Raw genomic sequence first — 25,294 nt, 5'->3', positions numbered from 1 at the left:
CTGTGAGAATGAAGCCTAGGTAGGTCACCCTAGTTTATGTTATTTGAGCCTTTTGGGGGGGGCACCTTACATCCATTATTGGCTAGGTGGTTGGGAGTGTTTACAGTATTTTTGTCAGAGGCCTCCTTAGTAGGGCTGGCATTGAGAATATTTTCTACATAGTGGAGGAAGGTAGGGAAGAGGCCAAGGTCCTAAGGAGGAGGGTCAGGAACTGGTATTGCCTCAGTGGAGGAGAGCCCACATCCCCTTTGAAGGACTTTGTTCTGATATAAAGCTATTAAAAAACAGGACATAAGGAATTTCATTCTACTTCTTTTGTCTCTGGGATAACAAGTACAACTGTAAAACGGCATTGTAATTTAGCAATCCATTGACAGGCCAACTTTCCTCATCTCCCAGTCAATATTGGGGCCAGGCTGTATAACATAGGAAGATTAAATATTTTGGGATCATGGGGTGATACCCAACAAAACTTCCGGTTCTGCAGGATGCACCCTAATGGGCTATCTTTTGGCATGGTGGGTGTTTTGTTCCTTAGATATTCCATTTTGGATTTGTTTCCAACTACTGAGGGGGTAGTTGGAGAGACTTATTGGCAGGCAAATGCCAGAATATTTGACCCAAGATTTATAGTTCAGGGAACTTGGAACCAGGACCAAACTGTTAATGGATCCCTCACAAGACCAAAATAGGAGGTGTCCAAATGTCATGGACTCTGATATAACTGAGAGTCCTACTTGAATTTATAATGACCCATGTTTGAGATAGTAAGTCTCTCTTCAGTCAGAATATCCCACAGGAGGTAAGAATGTTTCCAGGCCAGGGCACTTAGCCACCTTAGTTCCTGACCATATTGACCTGTTAGGGAGTGACATAGCTGTCTGGGGTGGGTTGGGGTGTCGGGGGCGGTCTTTTTCCTCCTTTCAGCTGAAAAGGAGTTTTTGGACTTCTGAGTGAGAGCTAAAAGCAGGAGGGAGTCCCACAGGGGATGTACCAGATCTCTGGGGCAGCTGGCATTTTGTGCTGATGCCAGGAGAAGAGCCCTGAAAGCTTGGGCAATGAGAAATCACTGAAGGTTCACCTCCCAAGCAGTTGTAGGAGGAGAGCTTGGGCAGTGGGTGTTTCCTGATCTTGCCAGCAGTTCAAAGGGTGTCCCAATAGTGGGGCTTCTGGATTTGCAAGCAGCTTACAGGACACCCCAGCCTGCCTCAGAGAAACTAGCACTGACCAGGAGAGGTCAAGTCACTGGTTGAGTATACCTACCTTAGGACCCTTTCCCACTCGGGCATCCCTGGGTGTCCTTTCCTAAATTCGGATTGAGCATCCTCTTTCTGTTTTGTCAGGTGGTTGTCATTCTTGGCCTTTTCCTGGTCTCGCCTCTTGGCTCTTGGGCCTGGCCACTTCCCTTTACCAAACCAAAAGTGACTATGGAGAATGCTACTGTTGACCCCAGGAGGTCAGCGAGGAGGGCAGAAAGCCCTGGTGCAGCCAGCACTGCCTAGGACAAGGGTCAAGGGGAGAGCACCACTGGCAAGACTGCAGTGGCCTCCTCTCATCCACAGGCCCCCACCACCCCTATGTTACCAAACCAAACTTGGGTCTGCTCACCACACACAGTAAAGCCAATCTAGTGACACCAGGTTGTGGTGAAGGAAAATGCAGCATTTATTGTAGACACCATACATGGAGTCCAGGGCAGCTAATAACTCAAATAAATCTGAACTCTCCAATGGATTTCAGGAAGCATTTTTAAAGGCAAGGTGATGGAGGGGAGTCACCGGGTATGTGATCAGCTGATGTGCAGTTCTCTGATTGGTTGATGGTGAAATAGCAGGGCAGTGTCTCAGGGGTTAACATTATCAATCCTCAGGCTCCAGTAGGTCTGGGGGCTATGTGCTCATGGTCATCTAGTAGCTAACTTCTTCTGTTTGGTGGAAGTTTTAGCATCTGTAAAACAACTCAGGAAATGTGCATCAGATAGTGTTATCTAAGTACTTCAGGGATGAACTGAAGATTGCCAAACATAAAATTAGAAACTTACTATAGGATTTTAACAGAATGAGTATGAAACAACTTCAGATAATTGTGTAATCCTCTTTATTACCTATATTAAGTTTAGTGATATGTAATTTTAAAACTCCAAAATAACAGCAACTTTAAAATTTTTGTTTAACCTCATATAAAAGAGGTCTGGAAGGTGGAGGTGTGGACTTGGTTCAGGAGACAAGAATAACTTCCCAAGTTGTTTTCTTGTGCCGGATTCAGCTCTCAGCCTATGCGGTCTTATATAGACATCCTGACATTCCTAATGACAGACTCCTTGAGAGCAGGATGCACGTCTAATTCTCATCTTCTTCTCATCTATGCTGTTGGCACAATGTCAGAACAATTCTTCAATAAATATGGGTTTTAAGAACAGAGGATGTATGGATGCTCAGGTGGATGGATGGAACTCCATATATGGAACTCAATATCTAGTTTCAACTATCCTAACAAACACAAGAAAAAACTTGCCTCAGGATGCGGTGGTGGGCCCGATAGTGCCAACAACATGGATGATAAAAGAATTTACTGAGCCAAAAGTGAGGGTAGAAAGCAAGATTTATTGAGTACACTGCAAGGGAGCTGTGGGCAAGACCAAGAGGGGGTCTGCACCTGGGGAGAGAAACTGGGCTTCTTTCATGGTCCCCTCTGGTCACCTTTAGATTAATATTCTACCCAAAGGTGGTTAGGGCTTCCTGGAACTTCAACTGTTTGTGACTGCTGGTAATTTTCCATTGGGGGAGGGTGAGATGGTCTTATCTTGAAATGCCCTCCCCAGCCTAAGACGGCTGTTTTATTGTTAAGCTCTACAGAAATCATATGACCACACATTGGCTTTACTGCTTTCCTTGTAACCAGATGAACAGACCTTGTAGGGCAGGTGTTGGCAAACCAGATAACAGATTTTTTTACACTAGGTGGGTCACAAGATCTCTGTCACAGCTATTCACCTCTTCTGTTGTTATATGATAATAACCATAGAAAATATCTAAATGAATGATCGTGTGTCAATAGCACTGGCATTCGAATTTCGTGTGATTTTCACATGTCTTGAAATGGTCTCCTTTTCATTTGTAACCATTTAATATTGTAAAAACCATTCTTACCTTGTGGGCAGCACAAAAAAACAGGCAGTGAGTGGTAGTTTGCTAATCCCTGGCCCAGCAAGGCAAATGATTAAAATTAGGAGCTGAAAAAGGCAGTAAAACGTTGTGGTAGAAGCCCTAAGAAGAAGGTCAGCGTGGCATATAGCTGACTTTCACTTTTTTAACTCCGTATTTTTCCTTTCCAGAGTCATTCCACGTTTCTTTCCTGTGCTCCACTTCTTCTGGGATGGCTTTCAGCCAGCATGCACATTTTTTCATGTGTCTTCAGAGTTCTCTCTTGCAGGACCATTTGTGTTTAAAAATGTTTCTAGAAGACTGAAAAACATTCAAGCCCCAAAATAATTGCTTTCTAATGAAGGGCTTTAGTTCACTGGTTCATTGAGAGACAGCATTTCATTAATACACATAAATCTCTGTGTGCCTCCCAAATGAAATATAATGCTGGATTCTATTCCTTTCACAAAAGCCACATGCTTCTGTTTGCGTGACTTGGGGGCAGCCTAGAAGGCAGGAACGGATTTATATAAACGTGCTTCAATGGGTAGTGGAGGTGATCTGAGTGGGGCGAAGGGAAGGACATCCTGCAGTACTGTTTTGGAGATTGAGTGGGCTTGAGACCACATTGCTCTTTTAAGAAGTGCCTTGATTTATGATCATTTCATTCTTGATACATGAATGAAACAAAAGTTACAAATTACGACAGATCACATCTTCATCACCTAGTTATGTATACGATCTTTTATTAAACTTTTGTAGCCTATGGAGTAAATGAATTTCAAGAGGTGAAGCTCAGCAATGATCTCAATGCATGAAAGCCTTTCATTAGTAATTACAGCCACTTTTCAGATATTTCCTTTGATTCTCTTCTACCTTTGCCCAGTTCTCTCTCCTAGATGTTCTGGGCAATATGTTAGAATTATAAGGTAGAACCAGGAGATCATAATCATTCATTTGTCATTCACTGTGGAGAAGAATAAAGGGAGGAGTACAAGGGATGGGAGTGCTGGTGTGGGAGTAGGGATATGCGAGATAAAGGACAGTTAGGGAGCAAGCCACATGGAAATCTAGAGGAAGGGTGTTCTAAGCAGGGGCGACAGCAGATGCAAAGGTCCTAAGTTGAGAGTGCATTTGAAGCATTGGAGGAACAGCAGGGCCAGTACAACTGGAGTAGAGGACAAAAGGAGAGGGTGGTTAGAAAGGAAGCCAGAGCAGGAGCCTACAGTCGCATCCTGTAGGACCTTCTTGGCAATTGTAAGAAATTTGGCTTTTATGAAATATACCCAGCTCTGATCTGCCCCTAGAAAGTATATCTGATGCTCTTTAGGAAAAGCATCAGAATCCAAAATAATACAATCTAGACCCTATACACAGAAAGCCAGCCATTGATTAACAAAGATTTCAATTTATACGTGCTGTGCACATCATCATCCAGAAGAATCCTTGGTGAATGAGTTCAGTGCTAGGCTAGACACTGTCACTATGTTCTGAGCCTATGGATAAAAGTTAGATATCCTTCATTCATCTCTGGCAAAATCTAAAAGTAATGGAGCAAGAAGCTACATTGTGTGTGTCAGGGTGGGGGTGGGGGATGGTTTTGGACACTTGAAGCATCTGTAGACAAAAAGGCCTAGGTTTAAATTCAAACTCGGCCACTTACTAGCTTGTAACCTTAGACAAACTCATAATCCCTCTGAACTTCAGTTTTCTTAACTTGGAAAAAGTGTTAGCTTCCTTGTAAGATGGTTGTGAGCACTAAAATAATGTGAATTATGTGTTTTGCACACTGCCAGCACATAATCACTGCATTATTAAGTATTAGACTAGGCTGACCAACTCTATCACTTGAACAAGATCATTCCTTTGGCCAAAACCTCAATTATTCCATCTGTAAAATGAGTATGCTTATTTGCCAAAATTAAGTGTTGGGGGTGCTTTGGACTCAAATGAACCACCAAAGCCACTCCTGGGAGAGACTGACAGTTGAGCCACAGACCCAAATCCCATTCCTGGATTGGTATTTGATTAGACCAAACCTTTCTTGGTGGTGGTTGTTGCTGTTGTTAATGAAAAAATATTCTGGCTTTTGGAGTATCGCACTTGGTAAGTTACCTTCTCAAATTTTCTTTCCTCATGTGCAAATTGGGGTAACAGTCTCTTAAAGTACAGGAGTAAAGTGAAAGGAGTTTTCATACAGCGTCTTTGGCATAACGGGGGTACGGTGGGGATTAGGAGTGGAAGCCGTGCCCGCTATTATTTTTATTATTGGCAAAAACAAATCTCCCGCAGAGAACACATTTAATGGCCAGCTGGGACTGTGAACCCTGCAGATACTTAATCCTTCCAGCATTTCAGCCTGCTTTTCCCTTTTTGCCCATCAGTTGGCGCCTTTTGCCGTCCTTTTTTCCCCAAGCTGGCTTTTGGGGGCTGCGGTCGCTCCCCGGCTCGCAGGTCACATGGCCTGACAGAGCGAGGGGACCGCGCCAGAGCTGCGCCGTGGGAGGTGAGGCTTCCGCGCTCGTCCAAGTCCTGCGGCGCCCGCTCCTTTGAGGCCTCAAGGTCCGGCGATGGCTCCTCCGTGGTCATGAGCCAGACAGCCTAGGCGACTTCGGCAGTGGCCGTCAGCGTGCGCAGGAACCGAGCTGATCGCTCTCACCCGGTAGGTTCCCGCTGCGAACGATCTGCTCTGCCTCTTTGGCATCATGACCAGAGCGCCCACCCGGGAGATGTCTCCAGAGCGAGGGAAAATGGATTAGGGTTGCTGCAGCGTTGCTGCAGCCGGCACGCGGAGAGCAGTAGCAGGGGCTGGCGAGCCTGGGAGGGCCTGTGCCCCCGGCGGTGCGCTTTGGCGGGCTGGCTTCACTGCGGCCCCGCTCGTGGCGCCGGCTGCTTCCTGCGGGAGGAATTTGGAGACCCCAGAAGGGCGTCCCTCGCACGGCCTGGCCGGCATGCGCGCAGGGATGACTGAATATCGCAGCAAGGACGCCTCCCTACCCCTCGCCTGTTTCCTTGGCGCCGCTAGGCCGACGGAAAGGCGCGAGCCGGGCATGTACGAGTCCAGGTAAGACTCCGCTGCTTGCCTAGCCTGGCTGGGCCCAGCACCCTAAGGGTGGATCGCCTAATGGCCGCCCGCTCGCGGCTTTATCTGCCTCGCGCCTCGGGCCAGCCCAGAGCACCGACAAACGCCCTGCTGCGGCGTTGGGTTTCTGCAGGCGACCTCTCAGCCGCGAGACCGAGGAAGGTCAACGGGGCAGAGGAAGGCGTCCTTCCCAGCTCCGGGAAAGACAGGACGCCCGGGAGGCAACGCCGCGATTTCGACTGTTAGTTTCCTCCTACGGGTAGGGAAACTGAGACCGGAGCGCCGCGGGGACTGCCCAAGGTCGGTGACAGACGCTAAATCCGAGACTCGGGTCCTCCGCTGCCATTCTCTTTCCTTGAGGGATAGTTAGGACCACCCCGGCTCGCCTCTCCTTTTTCCTGGTCTCTGTGACGGGCGTTGCCAGTTGCCGCACTGCGCCCGCAGTATACAGGGCGAGAACTGGAGGGTGGGTGTAACTCTGCCAGCCCCTGCTTGTCTCTTATTCTCCCTGGAGGTGAAAGGACACAAGGGCGGATCCGATGATGATCTCACTATGCGGACCATTAGCAAAAACCTGCAGGTGTGTGTGTGCGCGCATTTCCCCTAGAGAACTAAACCTTCTAAGGGGAAATTGGCTTATAGGAATGCATTTCTAGAGTGCCCGGCACCAGATATTTTAGGTGAGAAGATAAAACCATGTTTGTTTAACGTTATTAAAATTAGATTTTTTAAAAGGATAAGCTTATTACAAAACATTCAAGAAACAGAAAAATGTAAAGAAGAAAATAAAAATAACTTAAAACTTCATCTCCTAGATTGTTGTTTTCCTAGGTACCTTAAAATTTTCTCTGCATGCACACATTTAAACCAGTAACGTGGACAAAAAAAAATTGTTTCAATTTGTATGTCTGATTACCCAGAGGTAATCAGCTTTTTCCTCTCTGTATTGGCCTTTTGCATTTGTGTGAGTGAATTGACTATTAATTCTCTTACCTCTTTCAGTCAGAATGTCTTTCTGTTCATGATTTTTAAGTGCTTGTTATATATTACACATTAAAGTACTGATAGTAATTCTGTCATCTGTGTTGCACAGTCTTTTGCCTAGTTTTTTAAGATTTATTTATTTTTAATTAAAAGATAATTACAATATTGTGTTGGTTTCTGCCGTACATCAACATGTTTTTTGGTTTTGGTTTTTGTCAGCTTTTCATCTGTGGCCATTCAGTTCTATTCTTTTTCTTTATGGTTTCTGCTTGAGAGTCTTGCTGAGAAAGGCCTTTCCTAACTTGAGTTTGTATAAATATTCACCTATATTTTCTTCAGGTACTTTTAAGCTTTTGTTGAAAAATTTTAATGTGTCATTTATTCTAATTTAAGATGTAAAATGGAGAGCTAATTACTTTTCATAAATGGTAGCCAGTTGCTGCAAAGCTAAGTTCATTTTTTTTTAATGCCTGATTTAGACTGCTACAATTACGGTATATTAAATTATTATATATTTATTTCTGCAGATTTTTGCATGTGTCTATCGGTATATTTCGATGCCAGGGCCATGTTATTTTAATTACTGAAATTTTATAACAAATTTAATATCTTTGTTATTACACAGTATCATCCACCTGGCTTTTTAAAAAATCAGTTTTATTAAGATACAGTTTGCTTGCATGCTCCATTGCTCAGTTGTATCCAGCTCTTTTCAACTCTATGGACTGTAGCCCGCCAGGCTCCTCTGTTCATGGCATTTCCCAAGCAAGAATACTGGAGTGGGTTGCCATTTCCTCCTCCAGGACATCTTCCCGGCCCAGGCATCAAATTCAAGTCTCCTGCATCTCCTGCATTGTCAGGAGAATTCTTTACCACTGAGCTACATGGGAAGCCCCACACTTTGGTCAAATTATCCATCCTGTCTCTGCTCCACCAAAAGAAACAAATCATCTTTGGATTCCTGTTGGATCTTTGATAATTAGGGTCCTGAGAGTAGGTCCCCTGAGTGGCACATTCACTACGCCAGTGCCTGGTACAAAACTCAGTACTGGTTGAATTAAACTTTTAACTATGATCGTAAAAGTAATGCATGTGCTTTCAGAAGGGTAGAAAGCAAGAGAGGAATCCTTCATCCCTCATACCTTCATCTCTTCTTCACTAAATTATACTCCACATTAAAAATAAAATGATCATACCATGTACCCTTTTCTACAATTTGCACTGACGTAGTTTACATTTTTCAATTAGAGACTTTAAAACTGCTTGGTTTGATACAATGAATTACCATAAACTGGGTGGCTTAAGCAGAAGAACATTCATGTCCCACAGTTCTGGAGTCTGAAGTCTGAGATTAGGGTGCCAGCATAGTTGGGTTCTGATAAGTGGTCCTCTTCCTGGTTTATGGATGGCTGCCTTCCTGATTTGTACTCACTGGCAGAGGAGAGAGCGAAAGCAAGCTGTTTTCTGTCTCTTCTAATAAGGACACTAGTCCCAGCAAAAGAGTTCCATGGGCATGACCTTAATATCTTCTAAAGACCCCATCTCCAAACATCATCACATCAGGTATTCAGATTTTGATAATGAATTTGGGGACGGGGGACACAAACATTCAGTCCACAGTAGAGATTTAGGTAAGGCTTTTTAAATGTCAGTATATTTAGACCCTTCTTTTTCTTTTTAATGTGTCCATATCATCCCCATGTATAATTATCTAAACATTGTTCCCTGTTGTTGGCCATTTCCTTTCCCTGTAGTCTGTCTATCCTTCCCTGTAGTTTGTCTAGCCTTCTTGATGCCCTGCCCTCCATCTATTCCTCTCCCCATCTTTCTCCCTCTCCTTCTTACTTTCAAACAAAATTGCTGTGAACATTCCTTGTCTATGTTTGGTAGCATGTGTTGGCATTTCTGCAGAGTAGATTGCTAGAAGTAGAATTTCTATGTCAAAGGAGATGCACATATAAAACTTTTGTAGATACCATCCGAACTTTCTCTCAAAAGGTCACACCAATTTATATAAAAGTTCCTGTTTACTGTACTGGCTCACTCTCTCGAAGAAAATTGAATTGATGTTATCTTAAATGTAGAGATTGATTTTGGAGCAAGAGACCTCCATCTCCTCTTTTATTAGTGAGGGTTCTCAGCAGGGAAAATGTTATTTTTATCCATTTATTAGACTTTTACAGTGTCCTTCAGTGGAATTTTATAGAAGTGTATATTCTGCATATTTTTTAAGTTTATTCTAAATATTTTTGGTTTCTTTTTTTTCCATTTTGACTGAGATGTTTTATTCCATTGATTAGTAATTGTCTGATTATATTGACTGAGATGTTTTATTCCATTGATTAGTAATTGTCTGATTATGTAGTGTGTAACATAGCATAGAGCTTCCCAGGTGGCACAGTGGTAAAAAGAATCCCCTGCCGATGCAGGAGATGCAAGAGACAGAGCTTCCCTGGTGGCTCAGATGGTAAAGACTCTGCCTGCAATGCTGGAGACCTGGGTTCAATCCCTGATTTGGGAAGATCCCCAGTGGCAACCCACTCTAGTATTCTTGCCTGGAAAATTCCATGGACAGAAAAGCCTGGTGGGCTACAGTCCATGGGGTCAGAGTCAGACATGACTGAGTGAGCACACACACAGATCATAGCATATATTATTTTTGTGTACTAATTCTGCTACCAAACACATTCTGAAACTCTGTACCATTTCTAATCATCTTCCAGTTGATTTTCTTGGGTTTCCAATCTATGCGGAGACAATATTGCATAATGGTTGAGAACATGAGTTCTGGAAACAGTCTGCTTGCTTTTCAAGTTTTGCCATCTATTTAAAGTTTTGCTAACGTTGGGTACAAGTTAATTGTACCTTAATTTTTTTAGATATAAAATGGATTTAATAATAGTACTTCTCATAGGCTTCTTATGAGGATAAATGAAAATGAAACTAAAAATATATATATTTTAAAAAAGGATCATTGACATTAGAGATCATTTGAAGTGTTGTGTCATTATCAATGATTTGGCGACAAACATCCAACAGGACTGGTCCAAATATCTTAAGAAAGGTGTCTCATCAGATGTCATCTGCTTCAATTCTGAGAAATCTTTACTTTCAGGTCAGTAGATGATGTACAGATACAGTTAGGGATTTATGCTCTCTTTAGGTGTGTCACATGTATCCAAGAGTCTATTCCTTGGAGTTTGGCAGCACAAGTACCTGATAGGGACATTTCCAGTGAGACTGAGGAGTATTTCTGACTTTTTCACTCGGTGAAACCTCCAGATTGTAAGATATGATGCTTAAGGTTTTCATCTCCCAAGAGTGTGTGGTGAAAACATTGCTCTGCCACACATTGATATTTTTAATAGAAGCAATTAAGCCTCTGCAATTTTGGAGTATCTCTCCTTTTATCAGTTGTGGGTTGAAAGAAGCAAGAGCCAAGTTCATTGGGTGCCCTGTGACTGTCTTAGGATAAGAGCTTTTGAGTTCTTAGAGAAGTGGATCTGAGACAACAATGCTTTTGGCCATTTGTTGGAGGGCCTCAAGAGATTTTCTAATTGAGCTGTAAAGATATTAGTTTGAGTAAACCAGAGGATTGAGTATGGTAAGCACAGTGAAAGTGTGAAACTGGCCAAACATTGCAGACTTGTCAAAGTACCTGACCAGTAAAATAGGTTCCTCAGTCACTGAGGTTCAGGAGGAGTTCCCTAGGGAGGAATAATCTTTTCCAAAAGGATGTTAGTCACAGAAGACACAGCAGCCTGTCATCAAGGGAAGGCTTCCGTTCAGTTCCGTTCAGTTCAGACCATATCTGAAACATATTTATATCCATGAAATAGAGAACATTGTATGAAATCATCAGACAGACCTTCAATCATCCATTAAGCAGTTTAAAGTGTCCAGGAACATTATGAACAGACTTCCCTGGGTTGTACTTCAACAAGTGGGACAGTGAGGTATAGGCACTTTTTGTAGCCTAGTTAATGTTTCTCCACCAATACTGATTCATGAATGTTACCATTTTGTCAGTAGACCTATGGTTTAATGCATGTACAATAATGAGGATTAGAAATTTTAGTGACTCTGGTGGGATTGGTTTATTCTTTGGTCTGAACCAGAGGGATAACAGTGCTGTTTATTACTTAGAGGTCCTGGATGAACCTCCATCCTAGGCCTAATTGCTTCTAAGAGGTCAAATAGAAAGATTAGAAGAACTAGTACAAGGGATAATGAGGACTTGAGACTCATAATCTTCTATTATGGGCTTCTTTACTTGAAAAGTATTGATTAATGCTAGGAAGAGGTTTTAGAGGGACCTATCTGAATTGTGATGGGAGGTGTGCTATAAATTTTGCCAGTGTCAGCTGGAGATTTTGTCCATAGAAGGATGGTAGCGGATTCAACAGGACAAATGATCCCTGTTTTCAGAATAAGTTTTAGGACTGTCAGAGCTGAGACAATTAAAAGATGTCAAAGATCATTTAATTTACATGATTGGTTACTTTGATGACTACTGTCAAATTCTAGAATTATTTTCCCTTTTTGGGATAAAGAAATTATGGCATGATACTACTCTAAGAAGTCTCAATCTAATAAATGGATAAGGGCAGAAAAACGAAGGAGAACAGAATGTGTATCTCTCAAAGGGCCTAAACCAAAGGGAATAGGTTCAGAGATGAGAAGTTCTTGTTGTTAGTTGGAGATTCCACTATTTGAACTGTTTCAGTACTCCAAGGTAGGCACTGCTTTATATTAGTGTGCTAATACATATAGATAGATAGATAGATAGATAGATAGATATTAGCACTTTATATTGAGTGCTAATAGTGTGGCCCCAGTGTCCATTAGAATTGGAAGAGATTCACCTCCAACTGGAGAAATGTTTCTCCAAATCATTTAAAAGGGAGAATTGGGGAAAACCTTTAGTCTCTCAGAACCCCATTATTGAGAATTCAGAAAACACTAGAAAGATTGGTAAACTGGTAGAAGGTGCCTAGAGTGCTTAAAAATTTGTTGTTATTGTGGTTCGGGCACTAAGTTGTGTCCTATTCTTTGCTACCTGATGGACTATAGTCTCCTGGAGTTTGCTCAAATTCGTGTCCATTGATTGAGTCAGTGATGCCATCCAACCATCTCATCCTCTGCTGCCCCCTTCTCCTTTCGCCTTCAGTCTTTCCCAGAATCAGGGTCTTTTCCAGTTAGTCAGCTCTTTGCATCAGGTGTCCAAAGTATTGGAGCTTCAGCTTTAACAATAGTCCTTCCAATGTATTTTCAGGGTTGATTTCCTTTAGGATTGACTCATTTAATCTCCTTGCAATCCAAGGGACTCTCAAGAGTCTTCTCCAGCACCACAATTTGAAAGCATCAATTCTTTGGTGCTCCTCACATCTGTACATGACTACTGGAGAAACCATAGCTTTGACTATATGGACCTTTGTCAGCAAAGTGAAATCTCTGCTTTTTAATCCACTATCTAGGTTGGTCATAGCTTCCCTTCCAAGGAGTAAGCGTCTTCTAATTTCATGGCTCCCCAGTGATTTTGGATCCAAGTAAAATCTGTCACTGCTTCCACTTTTTCCCCATCTATTTACTATGAAGTGATGGGACTGGATGCCATGATCTTAGTTTTTTGAATGTTGAATTTCAAGCCAGCTTCTTCATTCTCCTCTTTCATTCTCATCAAGAGGCTCTTTAGTTCCTCTTCACTTTCTGGCATTAGAATGGTATCATCTGCATATCTGAGGCTGTTGATATTTCTCCTGGCAATCTTGATTTCAGCTTTGATTCATCCAGCCTGGCATTTTGCATGATTGTACTCTACATAGAAGTTAAACAAGCAGGGTGACAATATACAGCCTTGATGTACTCCTTTCCCAATTTTGAACCAGTCAGTAGTTCCATGTCCGGTTCTAACTGTTGCTTCTTGACCCACATACAGGTTTGTCAGGTGATAGGTAAGGTGGTCTGGCACTCCCATCTCTTTAAGAATTTTCCACTGTTTGTTTGTGATCTACACAGTCAAAGGCTTTACTGTAGTCAATGAAACAGAAGTAGGCATTTTTCTGGAACTCTTTTGCCTTCTCCATGATCCAGTAAATATTGACAGTTTGATCTCTGGTTCCTCTGTCTCTTTGCAAACCAGCTTGTACATCTAGAAGTTCTTGATTCATTTACTGATGAATCCTAGCTTGAAGGGTTTTGAGTATAACCTTGCTAGCATGTAAAATGAGTAGTTGTATGGTAGTTCAGCATCTTTTGCATCGCCCTTCTTTGGGATTGGAACAAAAAACTGACCTTTTCCAGTCCTGTGGCCACTGCTGAGTTTTCCAAATTTGCTGACATATTGAGTGCAACACTTTAACAGCATCATCTTTTAGGATTTGAAATAGCTTAGCTGGAATTCCATCACTTACACTGTTTTTTGTTTTTTGTTTTTTTTTTGTAGTAATGCTTCCAAAGGCCCACTTGACTTCACACTTCAGCATGTCCAGCTCTAGGTGAGTGACCACACCATCTTGGTTATCTGGGTCATGAAGACCTTTCTTGTATAGTTCTATGTATTCTTGCCACCTCTTCTTAATCTCTTCTGCTTTTGTTAGATCCTTACCATTTCTGTCCTTTATCGTGCCCATCCTTGCATGAAATGTTCCCTTGATATCTCCAGTTTTCTTGAAGAGATCTCTAGTCTTTCCCATTCTGTTGTTTTCCTCTATTTCTTTGCATTGTTCCTTTCAGCATGCCATCTTATCTCTCCTTACTATTCTCTGGAAGTCTGCATTCAGTTGGCTATATCTTTCCCTTTCTCCCTTGCCTTCCTGTTCTCCTCTTTCCTCAGCTATTTATAAAGCTTTCTCAGACAACCACTTTGCCTTCTTGCATTTCTTTTTCTTTCGGATGGCTTTGGTCACTGCCTCCTGTACAATGTTGTGAGCCTCTGTCCATAGTTCTTCAGGCACTCTGTCTGTCAGATCTAATCCCTTGAATCTATTTAAAATGTCTACTGCATAATCATAAGAGATTTTATTTAGGTTATACCTGAATGGCTTAGTGGTTTTCCCTACTTTCTTCAGTTTAAGTGTGAACTTTGCAAGAAGGAACTCATGATCTGAGCCACAGTCAGCTCCAGGTCTTGTTTTTACTGCATAGAGTTTCTCCATATTTGGCTGCAAAGAGCATAATTAATCTGATTTCTTTTGGTATTGACCATCTAGTGACGTTCATGTGTACAGTCATCTCTTGTATTGTTGGAAAAGGGTGTTTACTATGACCAGCATGTTCTCTTGACCAAATTGTTAGCTTTTGCCCTGCTTCATTTTGTATTCCAAAGTCAATCTTGCCTGTTATTCCAGGTATCTCTTTACTTCCTACTTTTACATTCTGATCCCCTATGATTGAAAGGATATCTTTTTTTGGTATTTGGTCTAGGTCTTGTATGGAGAAGGAAATGGCAACCCACTCCAGTATTCTTGTCTAGAGAATCCTGTGGACAGAGGAGCTTGGTGGGCTGTTGTCCAAGGGTCGCATAGAGTTGGACACGACTGAAGCGACTTAGCATGCATGTATGCATTGGAGATGGAAATGGCAACCCACTCCAGTATTCTTGCTTGGAGAATCCCAGGGACGGAGGAGACTGGTGGGCTGCCATCTATGGGGTCGCACAGAGTTGGACACAACTGAAGCAACTTAGCAGCAGCAAGGTCTTGTAGGTCTTCATTGAACTGGTCAACTTCAGCTTCTTCAGCATCAGTGGTTGGGGCATAGACTTGGATTACTGTGATGTTGAATGGTTTGCCTTGGAAACAAACCAAGATCATTCTGTTGTTTTTGAGATTGCACCCAAATACTGCATTTTGGACTCTCTTGATAGCTCTGAAGTCTATTCCATTTCTTCTAAGGATTCTTGCCCACAGTAGTAGATACAATGGCCATCTGAATTAATTTAATTAATTAATTCCCATCCATTTTTGTTCCCTGATTCCTAAGATGTCGATGTTCATTCTTGCCATCTTCTGTTTGACCACCTCCAATTTACCTTGATTCATGGACCTAACACTCCAGGTTCTTTACTTTCTCCACAACTGAGCATCGTTTCCACTTTGGCCCAGTCACTTCATACTTACTGGAGCTTTTAGTAACTGCCCTCTGCTCTTCCCCAGTAGCATATGGGACACCTTCCCACCTGGGGGGATTATCTTCTGGTGTCATATCTGTTTACCTTTTCATACAGTCCATGGGGTTCTCCAGGTAAGAATACTGGAAAGTGAAAGTCACTCAGTTGTGTCAAACTCTTTGCAACCCGTGGACTGTAGCCCACTAGGCTTCTCCTCTGTCCATGGAATTCTCCAGACAAGAATATTGGAGTGGACTGTCATTTCCTCTCCAGGGGATCTTCCTGATTCAGGGATCAAACCCAGGTCTCCAGCATTTCAGGCAGATTCTTTACCATCTGAGCCATCAGAGAAGCCCCAAGAATACTAAAGTGGGCTGTTATTTCCTCCTCCCTTGGACCGTGTTTTGTCAGAACTCTTCACTATGACCTGTCTGTCTTGGGTGGCCCTACATGGCATGGCTCATAGCTTCACTGAGTTCTGCAAGCCCCTTTGCCCTGACAAGGCTGTGATCCATGAAGGAAACTTAAATTTGTAAGTCTCTTTTCTGATGTCCTGGCTCTTTGCAACATGCCACACACTCAGGGAGTAGCTTGTAAAGTGTTCAGTTAAACCCTTACCCAGGAAAGAGTGGGAGATGAGCATTTTTTTGCCTTTTCTCTCAGCACTGAGCCCTGGGGATTCAGCAATGGAGAGTACTCACATGCCCATTAAGAACTGCTTCTTCCTTTGCTGTTCCTGTTGGTCTAATGAATGTGTGCTGCATTGGTCTTCAGAGCTAGGTGTTTTGGGGCCTGTCCATGAGGTGGGAGCCTTGAAAGTTGGAGCTCTGTGTAAGTAGTCCAAATCTTTCACTCAGGGACCAGCTGGTTGCTGTGGGTGTGTTAGTCCCAATTGACTGGCACTGTGCCAGGTTGGAATTTATGGTTAAGAGCTTGTTTTGACATACGTATTTTCTTATTTGCCTGTTGTGTAGGAGTCACTCAGCTAGGTTCTGGATTTCTCTTAGAAGGAATTTCTCCTTGTGCAGCTGTACATTCAATATGTCCATGGGAAGAGGAAAGATCAGGAGCATTAAATGTTGTCATCTTTGTCTCTCCGTGAGTTTGCTTCTTTTAATGGGTAGCTGTATCCCATTCTTTGGAGGTACCATAGTTTATTTGACTCACTCAATTAATTGGCGCTTGGTCTGCTCTTCTAAATGGTGCTACAAGTCATTCCTCACACATGAGAATATGTATCTAGGAAAGAATGCTAGAAATTGAGTTGCTGAGCTTTAGTGTGTCTTGTTGCATGCGTGCATGCAAGGTTGCTTCAGTCATGTCTGACTCTTTGAAACCCTATGGACCATAGTCTGCCAGGCTCCTCTGTCCATGGGATTCTCCAGGCAAGAATACTGGAGTGGGTTGCCATGCCCTCCTCCAGGGGAATCTTCCTGACCCAGGGATCGAACCCACGTCCCTTATGTCTCCTGCACTGGCAGGCAGGTTCTTTACCACTAGTGCCACCTAGGAGGCCCTAGTGTGTCTTGTTAGATAGTTCTAAATTAATTCCATAGAGGCTGTGCCAATTTACAACTCCCATTTTGCTAATGCAAAACACATGAGTACCTATATAGCAGGTCCTATGTTTATAAAGACCAGGAACGGCTCCTCTAGGAGACTGTGTTACAGAATGAGAAAAAGCTATCTATATGAAGAGGCAGGGAAAGGTGTGGGGATTAGAATGTTCTAGGGTAAGGGAGTTGAGTGAGCAAAGGCCAGGAGATGGGCAAGAGCTTAGCACAGTTGATGTTATGAAAGAAGATCAGCATATCTAGAGTTGCCTTGCTCACTGGCTATATGTGGCTATTAAGCACTTAAATGTGGCTCATGTTGAATTGAGATATGCTGTGAATATAAAATACACACTGAATTTCAAAGACTTAGTATGGAAAAAAGAATATAGAATACCTCATTTGTAATTTTTTATATTGGTTTCATGTTGAAATCATAATTTTGACGTGTTGTGTTAAAATACATTATTAAAATGAATTTCATCTGTTTATTTTTACTTTTTTATTGTGGCTGCTAGAAAAATTTTAACTACATATATGGCTTATAGTATATTTCCGTTGGACAGTCGCAGTCTAGAGCATGGGATGGTAAACTATGAGTTGCAGGCCAGATTTGGTCTGTAGCCTGTTTTGATGGGACTGGAGTGCTAAAAATAGTTTTTACATTTTTTCAAAGAGTTAAAAAAAGAAATAATGTAAGGGGAATACACAACCGTGTGTGATCCACAAAGTCTAAAATACTTGCTGTCTAGCCTTTATTAGTCTAGAACATACCAAGAGGGCAGTAGAACAAGATATCGAGGGAGGGCAGGGTCCAGATCATAAAGGGCCTTTTGAATCACAATAAGATGTTTAGATCTTATTAAAAGAGCAATAGAAACATAAGAATGGTTTTAAGCAGGAGCATGACATGATCAGATTTATATTCTTAAAAGATAATTGTCTATGTGTGTGTGCACATGTACTCCTTGAATATTCTACCCCAGGGCTTATTTGGGCTAAAGAGTATCACTTTCTTGTTTTACCAAAAACTCACTGGAAGAGGGTGTTGAAGGAGATGGGATGGCATTTTTACACCAAACGCTGAGCTCTGCATTGTCATCATAATTGCTCTGTCATCTTAGCACTTAATATGTGCCTGGCATTTTCTGAGCCGCATGTCTTATCTCATTGACTGCATTTTGCTCCTTCTTTAAGTGGTTACAGCTCCCTTAGCAAGGTAGAACAGTATGAACAGGAAACCACCTGAATGACTCCATTCCCAAGACCAACTAAGGCTTCGGTCCTTGGCTTCCGCTGGTAGTGATGTGGAACTGGTTGAGGCCATGGGGATATGCAGCCATGTGATTCAACAGATCACAGGGAGATGCAGCCAATCTGCAGTCCTTGGGAAGTCCACACCCCAGCAAGGACGCACACTCCTCAAACCTCTGCCTGTTTATTTCCCTCTTTAATAGGGATCTGGAGATCCCTATCCAGGTCTCTTTCTCGTACTGGTATAGTCTGTCTCGCCTCTGAGGTCCCACTATATAATCTGCTTCTGTTGCTGAAATGAGACTTGTCTCTCTACTTCCTTGAATTACTACGTCATCATACCATAGAGAGAGGTTTGGTATTTTACACAACTCTAATGGGCAGAGTGGGCTTCCCAGGTGGTTCAGAGGTAAAGAATCCGCCTGCCAATGCAGGAGATGCAAGTTTGACCCCTGCATTGGGAAGATCCCCTGGAAGAGGAAATGGCAACCCATTCCAATATTCTTGCCTGGAGAATTCCATGAACAGAGGAGCCTGGTGGGCTACAGTCCATAGGCTCATAGAGTTGGTTATGACTGAGTGAGTAAGTGTGTGTGTGTGTGTGTGTGTGTGTGTGTGTGTGTGTGTGTGCATGCGTGTGCACACACACACAAAATGGACAGGGTAGGCTAACCACTGTAATAAGTCAAAAAATCATTAGTGGCTAGATACAACCATTTGCGTATGACTGAAAACACATCCCACTGTAGGTTGGGTGGGTGCTGGGAGGTGAGCAGTAGGAGAGACCTCAGTTCTCTGCAGTCATTCAAGGACCCAGGCTCACGCCAGCTAGTGGCTTCTCCTTCCTCTAGATCCACCAAGGCTGTCCAGCTAGCAGATGGAGAAAGAGAAAGTCAAGAAGGCACAACTGCTCTCCGTTACCTTGGTCTGGAAGTCATACCTGTCACATTGCTCACATTTTACTGGCAAGCCTGAGTCACATGACCCCGCCTGAAGATGGTGGGCTAGGAAATGTGATCTTTCTATGCGCCCAAGAAGGGGAAAATGTATGAGAGCAGTAGAGACTGCTCCACAGCAACCTCGCATGGTGCCTGGGCAGTTCTTTAAGATAACTCACAAGCGAGGCCATTTTCTTCCCAATATGTGCAAACTTTATTATACTTCTCAGGTAAGAGATTTGCCTTTATTCTATAGACACCATTTAATTTTACACTGACCTTACTGGTGTTATACTGGCTTTGTCCTTTTAGTTCTGTTTTTGGATGCAAGTCTATTTTTCCCTCGGATTTTAGACCTTCTTACTGCTGTTACTAATTTTGTACGTACAGTCTGTGTATGTGTTTGTGTGTGTATAGGCTTTCCCAGTGGCTCAGCAGTGATGAAGCCATCTGCAATGCAGGCGTTGCAGGTTCCATCCCTGGGTTGGGAAGATCCCCTGGAGGAGGGCACGGCAACTGACTCCAGTATTCTTGCCTGGAGAATCCCATGGACAGGGGAACCTGACAAGCTACAGTCCATAGGGTCACAAAAAGTCAGACGCAACTGAAGTGACTAAGCACACACATATGTGTATATATATACATATATATAGGCTTTGCTGCACAGCATGTAAGATCTTAGTTCCCCAACCACAGATTGAACCTGTTCCCCCTGCAGTGGAAGCAGAGAGTCTTAACCTCTGGACCACCAGGGAAATCCCCATATGGATATATTTTAATGGCATTTTTACTCTGTATTATTTTGCTCTGTAACACACTTAATCTGCACAGTAACCCTATGAGGTGGGTATTATTATTACCTCCACTTTAGAGATGGAGAGATGTGGAGAGATGAAGTGACCTTTTACCAAGCGAGTGGCTGAGCTGTTTTCACTCCAGCGCGTGCCTGACCTCAGGCCTGAACTCTGAGAGAAAACCTCATGCTACATTCCTTTCTGGACCAGGCTGGACCAACTCTTTCCTCTTCCTCTCTGCCTCCCCTTTCCCTACCCCATGAAAAGCTGCCCATCTATCTTCCTTCAGATATTTCCTCCCCTTTCAAAGTCTGGAGCTCTAAGTTCACTTGCATATGTAGGGAGATCCTGTCTCTGACTGGTTCCCATGGTAGTTTTATAAAATATAAAATGGAAGACCAATCAGAATTAAGTTAAAATGAAATTTTGAGTTTAGTTACATAAAGTTAGAGAAAAAGGAGTGGAAAATGTTGATAAAGACATTTCAGGGAATCCTAAATAGTCCCTTTCTTGTTTGGGACATACAAAAGAAGACAGAGGTTTTAGAAACTACTATGTACAGTCAGTCAACAAGTGCTTGCAGTGTATTTACCTTGGAACTCACTCTAAATGTGTTTTTCCTTTGGGTCAAGCCTTGCTTTTTTTGTGTCGGTTGGAAGAACCTGTGTCTGTGTAGCTGTTGAATTGAAATAACGATTTTACTAGCCTCTCTGGTGATTTTTCTGGCACACTATAAACCTTAACCAAGTGTCTGTAGGTGTGGAGACTTGGTTGAATGCACCAAGCTTTCATTACTCACAGAAATGATCAAAGAACCCCAGATACCACAGATACAGATACAACCTAAGAAGAGAGTAGTGGAGAAAACGCTTGAGTCTCTAGCAGCAACACAGACTAGAATAAGAATTTCTGGTTTGTTATGTGCTGAGTTCCATCCCTGGATTTTTTAAGCCCTGTACCATTCTTTACTTCTTCCCTCTTTAGGTTTGACTTGCACTGATTTTGGCCTGCCGTCCAGGATGGTTTGTTCTTGGGACCAGACCTGACCAGAAGTCGACCTCATGAGCACTTCAACCTCTCCAGCTGCCATGCTCCTCCGGAGGCTGAGGCGGCTCTCTTGGGGCAGCACCGCTGTCCAGCTCTTCATCTTAACAGTGGTGACCTTTGGTCTGCTGGCCCCACTGGCCTGTCACCGGCTTCTGCACTCTTACTTCTACCTGCGCCACTGGCATCTGAACCAAATGAGCCAAGAGTTCCTGCAGCAAAGCTTGAAAGAAGGTGAAGCTGCCCTGCACTACTTTGAGGAGCTGCCCTCTGCCAATGGCTCAGTGCCCATCGTCTGGCAGGCCACGCCACGGCCCTGGCTGGTCATCACCATCATCACTGTGGACAGGCAGCCTGGCTTCCACTACGTCCTGCAGGTGGTGTCCCAGTTCCACCGGCTCCTTCAACAGTGTGGCCCCCAATGCGAGGGGCACCAACTCTTCCTGTGCAACGTGGAGCGGAGCGTGAGCCATTTCGATGCCAAGCTGCTGTCCAAGTACGTCCCCGTGGCCAACCGCTATGAGGGCACCGAGGATGACTATGGCGATGACCCTTCCACCAACTCGTTTGAGAAAGAGAAGCAGGACTATGTCTATTGTCTGGAATCCTCCCTGCAGACCTACAACCCAGACTACGTCCTGATGGTGGAAGATGATGCCGTCCCAGAGGAGCAGATCTTTCCAGTCCTGGAGCACCTTCTGCGGGCTCGCTTCTCTGAGCCCCACCTCCGAGATGCCCTCTATCTGAAGCTCTATCACCCCGAGAGGCTGCAGCACTACATCAACCCAGAGCCCATGCGGATCCTGGAGTGGGTCGGTGTCGGCATGTTGCTGGGGCCCTTACTAACCTGGATATACATGCGGTTTGCCAGCCGCCCAGGGTTTAGCTGGCCCGTCATGCTCTTCTTCTCCCTGTACAGCATGGGTCTGGTGGAGCTGGTGGGCCGCCACTACTTCCTGGAGCTGCGGCGGCTGAGTCCTTCCCTGTACAGCGTGGTCCCCGCTTCGCAGTGTTGCACCCCCGCCATGCTCTTCCCTGCCCCCGCGGCCCGCCGGACCCTCACCTACCTGTCCCAGGTTTACTGCCACAAGGGCTTCGGCAAGGACATGGCACTGTACTCACTGTTGAGGGCCAAGGGGGAACGGGCCTACGTGGTGGAGCCCAATCTCGTAAAACACATCGGACTCTTCTCCAGCCTTCGGTACAACTTTCACCCTAGTCTGCTTTAGCCTGCCAAGAAATGCCTTTCTGAAACTGGCCACTTCTTGGAGATTCAACTGTTGAGCTCTTTATTTGGACCTGGTTGCTTGCAGATATTTCACTGTTTTAAGGTTGCCAGGGATATAGGCACTGCGATGGCTGAGATTAAATACAAGTCAAAGAACGTTGGCTTTGGTAACTCTCAGGCAAAGGCAAGCCGTTCACCGTGGGCCCAGACCTCTCGCCCTCCACACAGCCACATTGCCTCATGCAGTCTGACCCACTCAATGATGGACATTTAAATACCACTTATATTCTCCTATTTTTCATTCTGCTTCATGACAGAGTTTGTGACTGCCAAAATTATTGTGCACAGTGGTTCAACTGGTTTAGGATTTTAAAGGTAGAATATGAATGATGAAAGGTGAGATTCTCTTATAGTGACTTCTTTCTCACTGGGAATAAGAATGGATATATATTTAGGATATATATCCCAAGAGGCAGGACCATGTTGATAGATTCTATTTGTTTCCTTGCTATGACATAATAAAAGCTGCATAGTGCCTGCCATCTTGGAGGCTGGTGAGCTGGCTACTGTTACCTGGCATTTTCTTTTCCACACATCTGTAGTGCACTGATAATCAATTTTGGTTGTGAGAACTTTAAGGCACAGCAGGATCTGAAAGCACCTTCTGGATCATCAAGTCAGATTGCTTATGTTTAGTTTTCAATTTAATATTGAAGATTCCTAATTGTATTCGGATTCTTTGAAAGTTGGACATTGCAGAATGATGTAGAATGGGTGAGCTGTTTACTAATAGCATATCCTTTTCCCCAACTTTACTGGCTAATCATTCACCCTCATTGTTTTTCTTCTATAGCATGATGTTACAGAAGAAAAAGTTGGGACTGAAGTCAGAAGACCTGAATTTTTATATCAAATCTCTGTCGTGTCCTAGTGGTGTGAACTTGGGCAAGTTATAAGCACTCTGAGCCTCAGGTTTCTCACCTGTAAAATGGGGACAGTGATATCTACCCTTTTAAGTTGCCTTGGGGATTAAATGACAGAATATGTGTAGAACACTAGCAAGTGCTTATCTCATAAAGGGCATTTGGTGAATATTAGCTCTTTTCTCTCCTATAATAAGCATATAAAACTCAAGTATATTTTGGATAAAGGTATTAGTGATATTATTTAAAGTGTGAGATGGGGTATAGGGCTGACACCTATGGAGCAGCTGTTCCTGACCAAATACAACTAGAATAAATGTTGGCTTTTCCTTGTGACTTCAGAAGGATATACAGCTCAGTTTCATCTAGACCCACCTCCAACCAAGCCCAAAATAAGAATTGTTCATTCAAACTGAAAATGATCTAAGATTCCAGTTGAGCCTATTCCAAGACTAGCGTCTGAAAATTACTTTTCTCAAAAGTTACAAATGTCGTTTGACAATACTTATCAAACCAGTGGCCAAAGAGTCCTTCTGGCGGTGGATGATTATACTAGAGTTCAGGCAGCTCTCTGCTTTATTCCAGTGCCACATCTTCCGTTTGCTTTTAAGTTTTCACAGTGAGCTGCTGTCTTGGAATCTGCTTGAGAACATCGGGGGAGTAACAGGGCTTCATCACCACACTTTACAGAGGAACAAAGAGGCCCAGAGATGTTAAAGGACTTCTTCAGGTTCACACAGCTGAACAGCAGCAGAGAGGACGGAATGTAGTAGCTTTTCTGACCTCAAGCCCCTGTACTTTTTTCTCAACCACATTCATTTTATAAATATCTAGGTAGTCAAATTCTCTTTTGTGAAATCTGTAACCTGGAAGAAATAATGTCTCTGTAAGCTAAGATGGTAAAAACTCACTGTGGTGCTGGTCTTGGGGAACAAACAGGTGTCCGTGTGTGTTGTGTTGTTATGGTGAGCTGTTATGTATCCCCCGGGGATGTCCAAAGTGACCAGAGTTGCTAGGTGACTTACTGAGATGCTCAGATTCCACCCTTTCACCCCCACCCCCACCCCCACCCCAGTAACAGGTTCAGCCCCATGTCTGAGAACAGAACCACCGCCAACCTAGAACTAATTTGAGTTTGTTGCATTAATGATTAGATCTCCTCGTGGAAAGTTTGTGTCCAATGACAGAACATTTAAGCTAGCTAATCCCTAGATTAGAATCACTGCTGGTTTTCATTTCTGCTCTTTCTAATTCAGTTGTCTACTGCACACAGACATCCCTTCCTGTGACTCCTTCCTTTTCGATGGCTGAGGTCATCTTTGTCTTGTCTTATTTTTCTACGTACACACTAAGACATCTTCCCACATTGATCTTAACTAGAATCTGCCAACCTTGGACATTTTCTGCAGAAGCAACAATCCTACCCACTTTTATCCCTGCCCACTTTCTAGATCACCCTTCCTTTTGTCTCTCATTCCTAGAGTCCAAATTGTGTATGTTGTCTTGGATTAGGACTGCTGACAGCTTTACACCAAAGCTGAGGTCTCTCATTTAATCCTAAGCAGGGGACTAGGGAGAAACTAAAGTCCCCTTCCAGTATCAAGGGACATCATTTACCAGAAGGGTGAAGGTCTCTAATAGTCCTGCATACTTTTCAGAATTTAAATTATCATCAGGTCTAAGAAGCTCCCTATTGTGACTGAGTGTATTTGTATAGACTTATCAGTTCAAATAAATGAACCATTTCACTGAGGCATCCTAAGAAGCCTTGGTTTTCTCTCATTTCTGTAGCTGGAGTTTTCTGATATTGTGAATAGTATCAAAACCACCCACACAACTCACACTATTGTCGAGTCCCAAGGTAGCCATTCAAAAGTATGGGCTGTTTGCTTAAAAATTCGTAACTGATTTTCTTATATTTCTTAAATGGAAACATTTGAATTGTGTGTGTGTGTGTGTGTTTTTCTACTGTCATAATGTTTAAAAAGTGGTGAAAATACTACAGTGCAACTGGAGAATGCAAGTAGGATGAATATAATGATATGATTAATTTAATTTACCTTGGATACAGTCCTCATTCGAGGAAATTTATTTAATTGGTAACTTAATTTGTGTAAAGAGACATTCTAATTGGAGTTGATTATTGTGGGATTTTTATATATACTATGATGCATTTTGAATTACAGTGACATGATACAAAATTGGATAGTTTTAAAGTCACACGAACCATTTGGATATTTT

General features: G+C 43.2%; 1 protein-coding gene and 1 long non-coding RNA gene across 45 annotated transcripts in view; one reads left to right on the top strand and one right to left on the bottom strand.

Annotated features, from left to right (window-relative positions):
- The window catches only part of PGAP4 (post-GPI attachment to proteins GalNAc transferase 4), a 73,583-nt gene that overhangs the window by 37,521 nt on the left and 10,768 nt on the right, over window positions 1-25,294 (top strand). For 10 of the 44 annotated variants that reach the window (XM_081573387.1, XM_081573415.1, XM_081573377.1 and 7 more), the window contains one exon: window positions 20,843-22,694. In XM_081573387.1, coding sequence (XP_081429513.1) covers window positions 20,920-22,131 — 1,212 coding nt within the window. In that variant the 5' untranslated portion in view covers window positions 20,843-20,919 and the 3' untranslated portion in view covers window positions 22,132-22,694. Of the gene's footprint in view, window positions 1-5,612; window positions 5,806-6,374; window positions 6,526-13,654; window positions 13,707-18,977; window positions 19,295-20,842; window positions 24,813-25,294 lie in introns of those variants that run through there. The other 34 variants (XM_081573277.1, XM_081573270.1, XM_081573356.1 and 31 more) reach the window with 12 other exon arrangements.
- LOC145539502 (uncharacterized) lies at window positions 1,642-24,043 on the bottom strand. The gene is made up of 2 exons (XR_014077865.1): window positions 23,965-24,043; window positions 1,642-1,947 (listed from the first exon to the last, which is right to left on the bottom strand). It is a non-coding gene; the product is annotated as an uncharacterized LOC145539502 (long non-coding RNA).

This window comes from Giraffa tippelskirchi, chromosome 1, assembly GCF_054371585.1.
Source record: "Giraffa tippelskirchi isolate mGirTip1 chromosome 1, T2T-mGirTip1v1.2.pri, whole genome shotgun sequence".
Classification (NCBI taxonomy): domain Eukaryota; kingdom Metazoa; phylum Chordata; class Mammalia; order Artiodactyla; family Giraffidae; genus Giraffa; species Giraffa tippelskirchi.
This window is presented reverse-complemented; position numbering and strand designations above follow the sequence as displayed.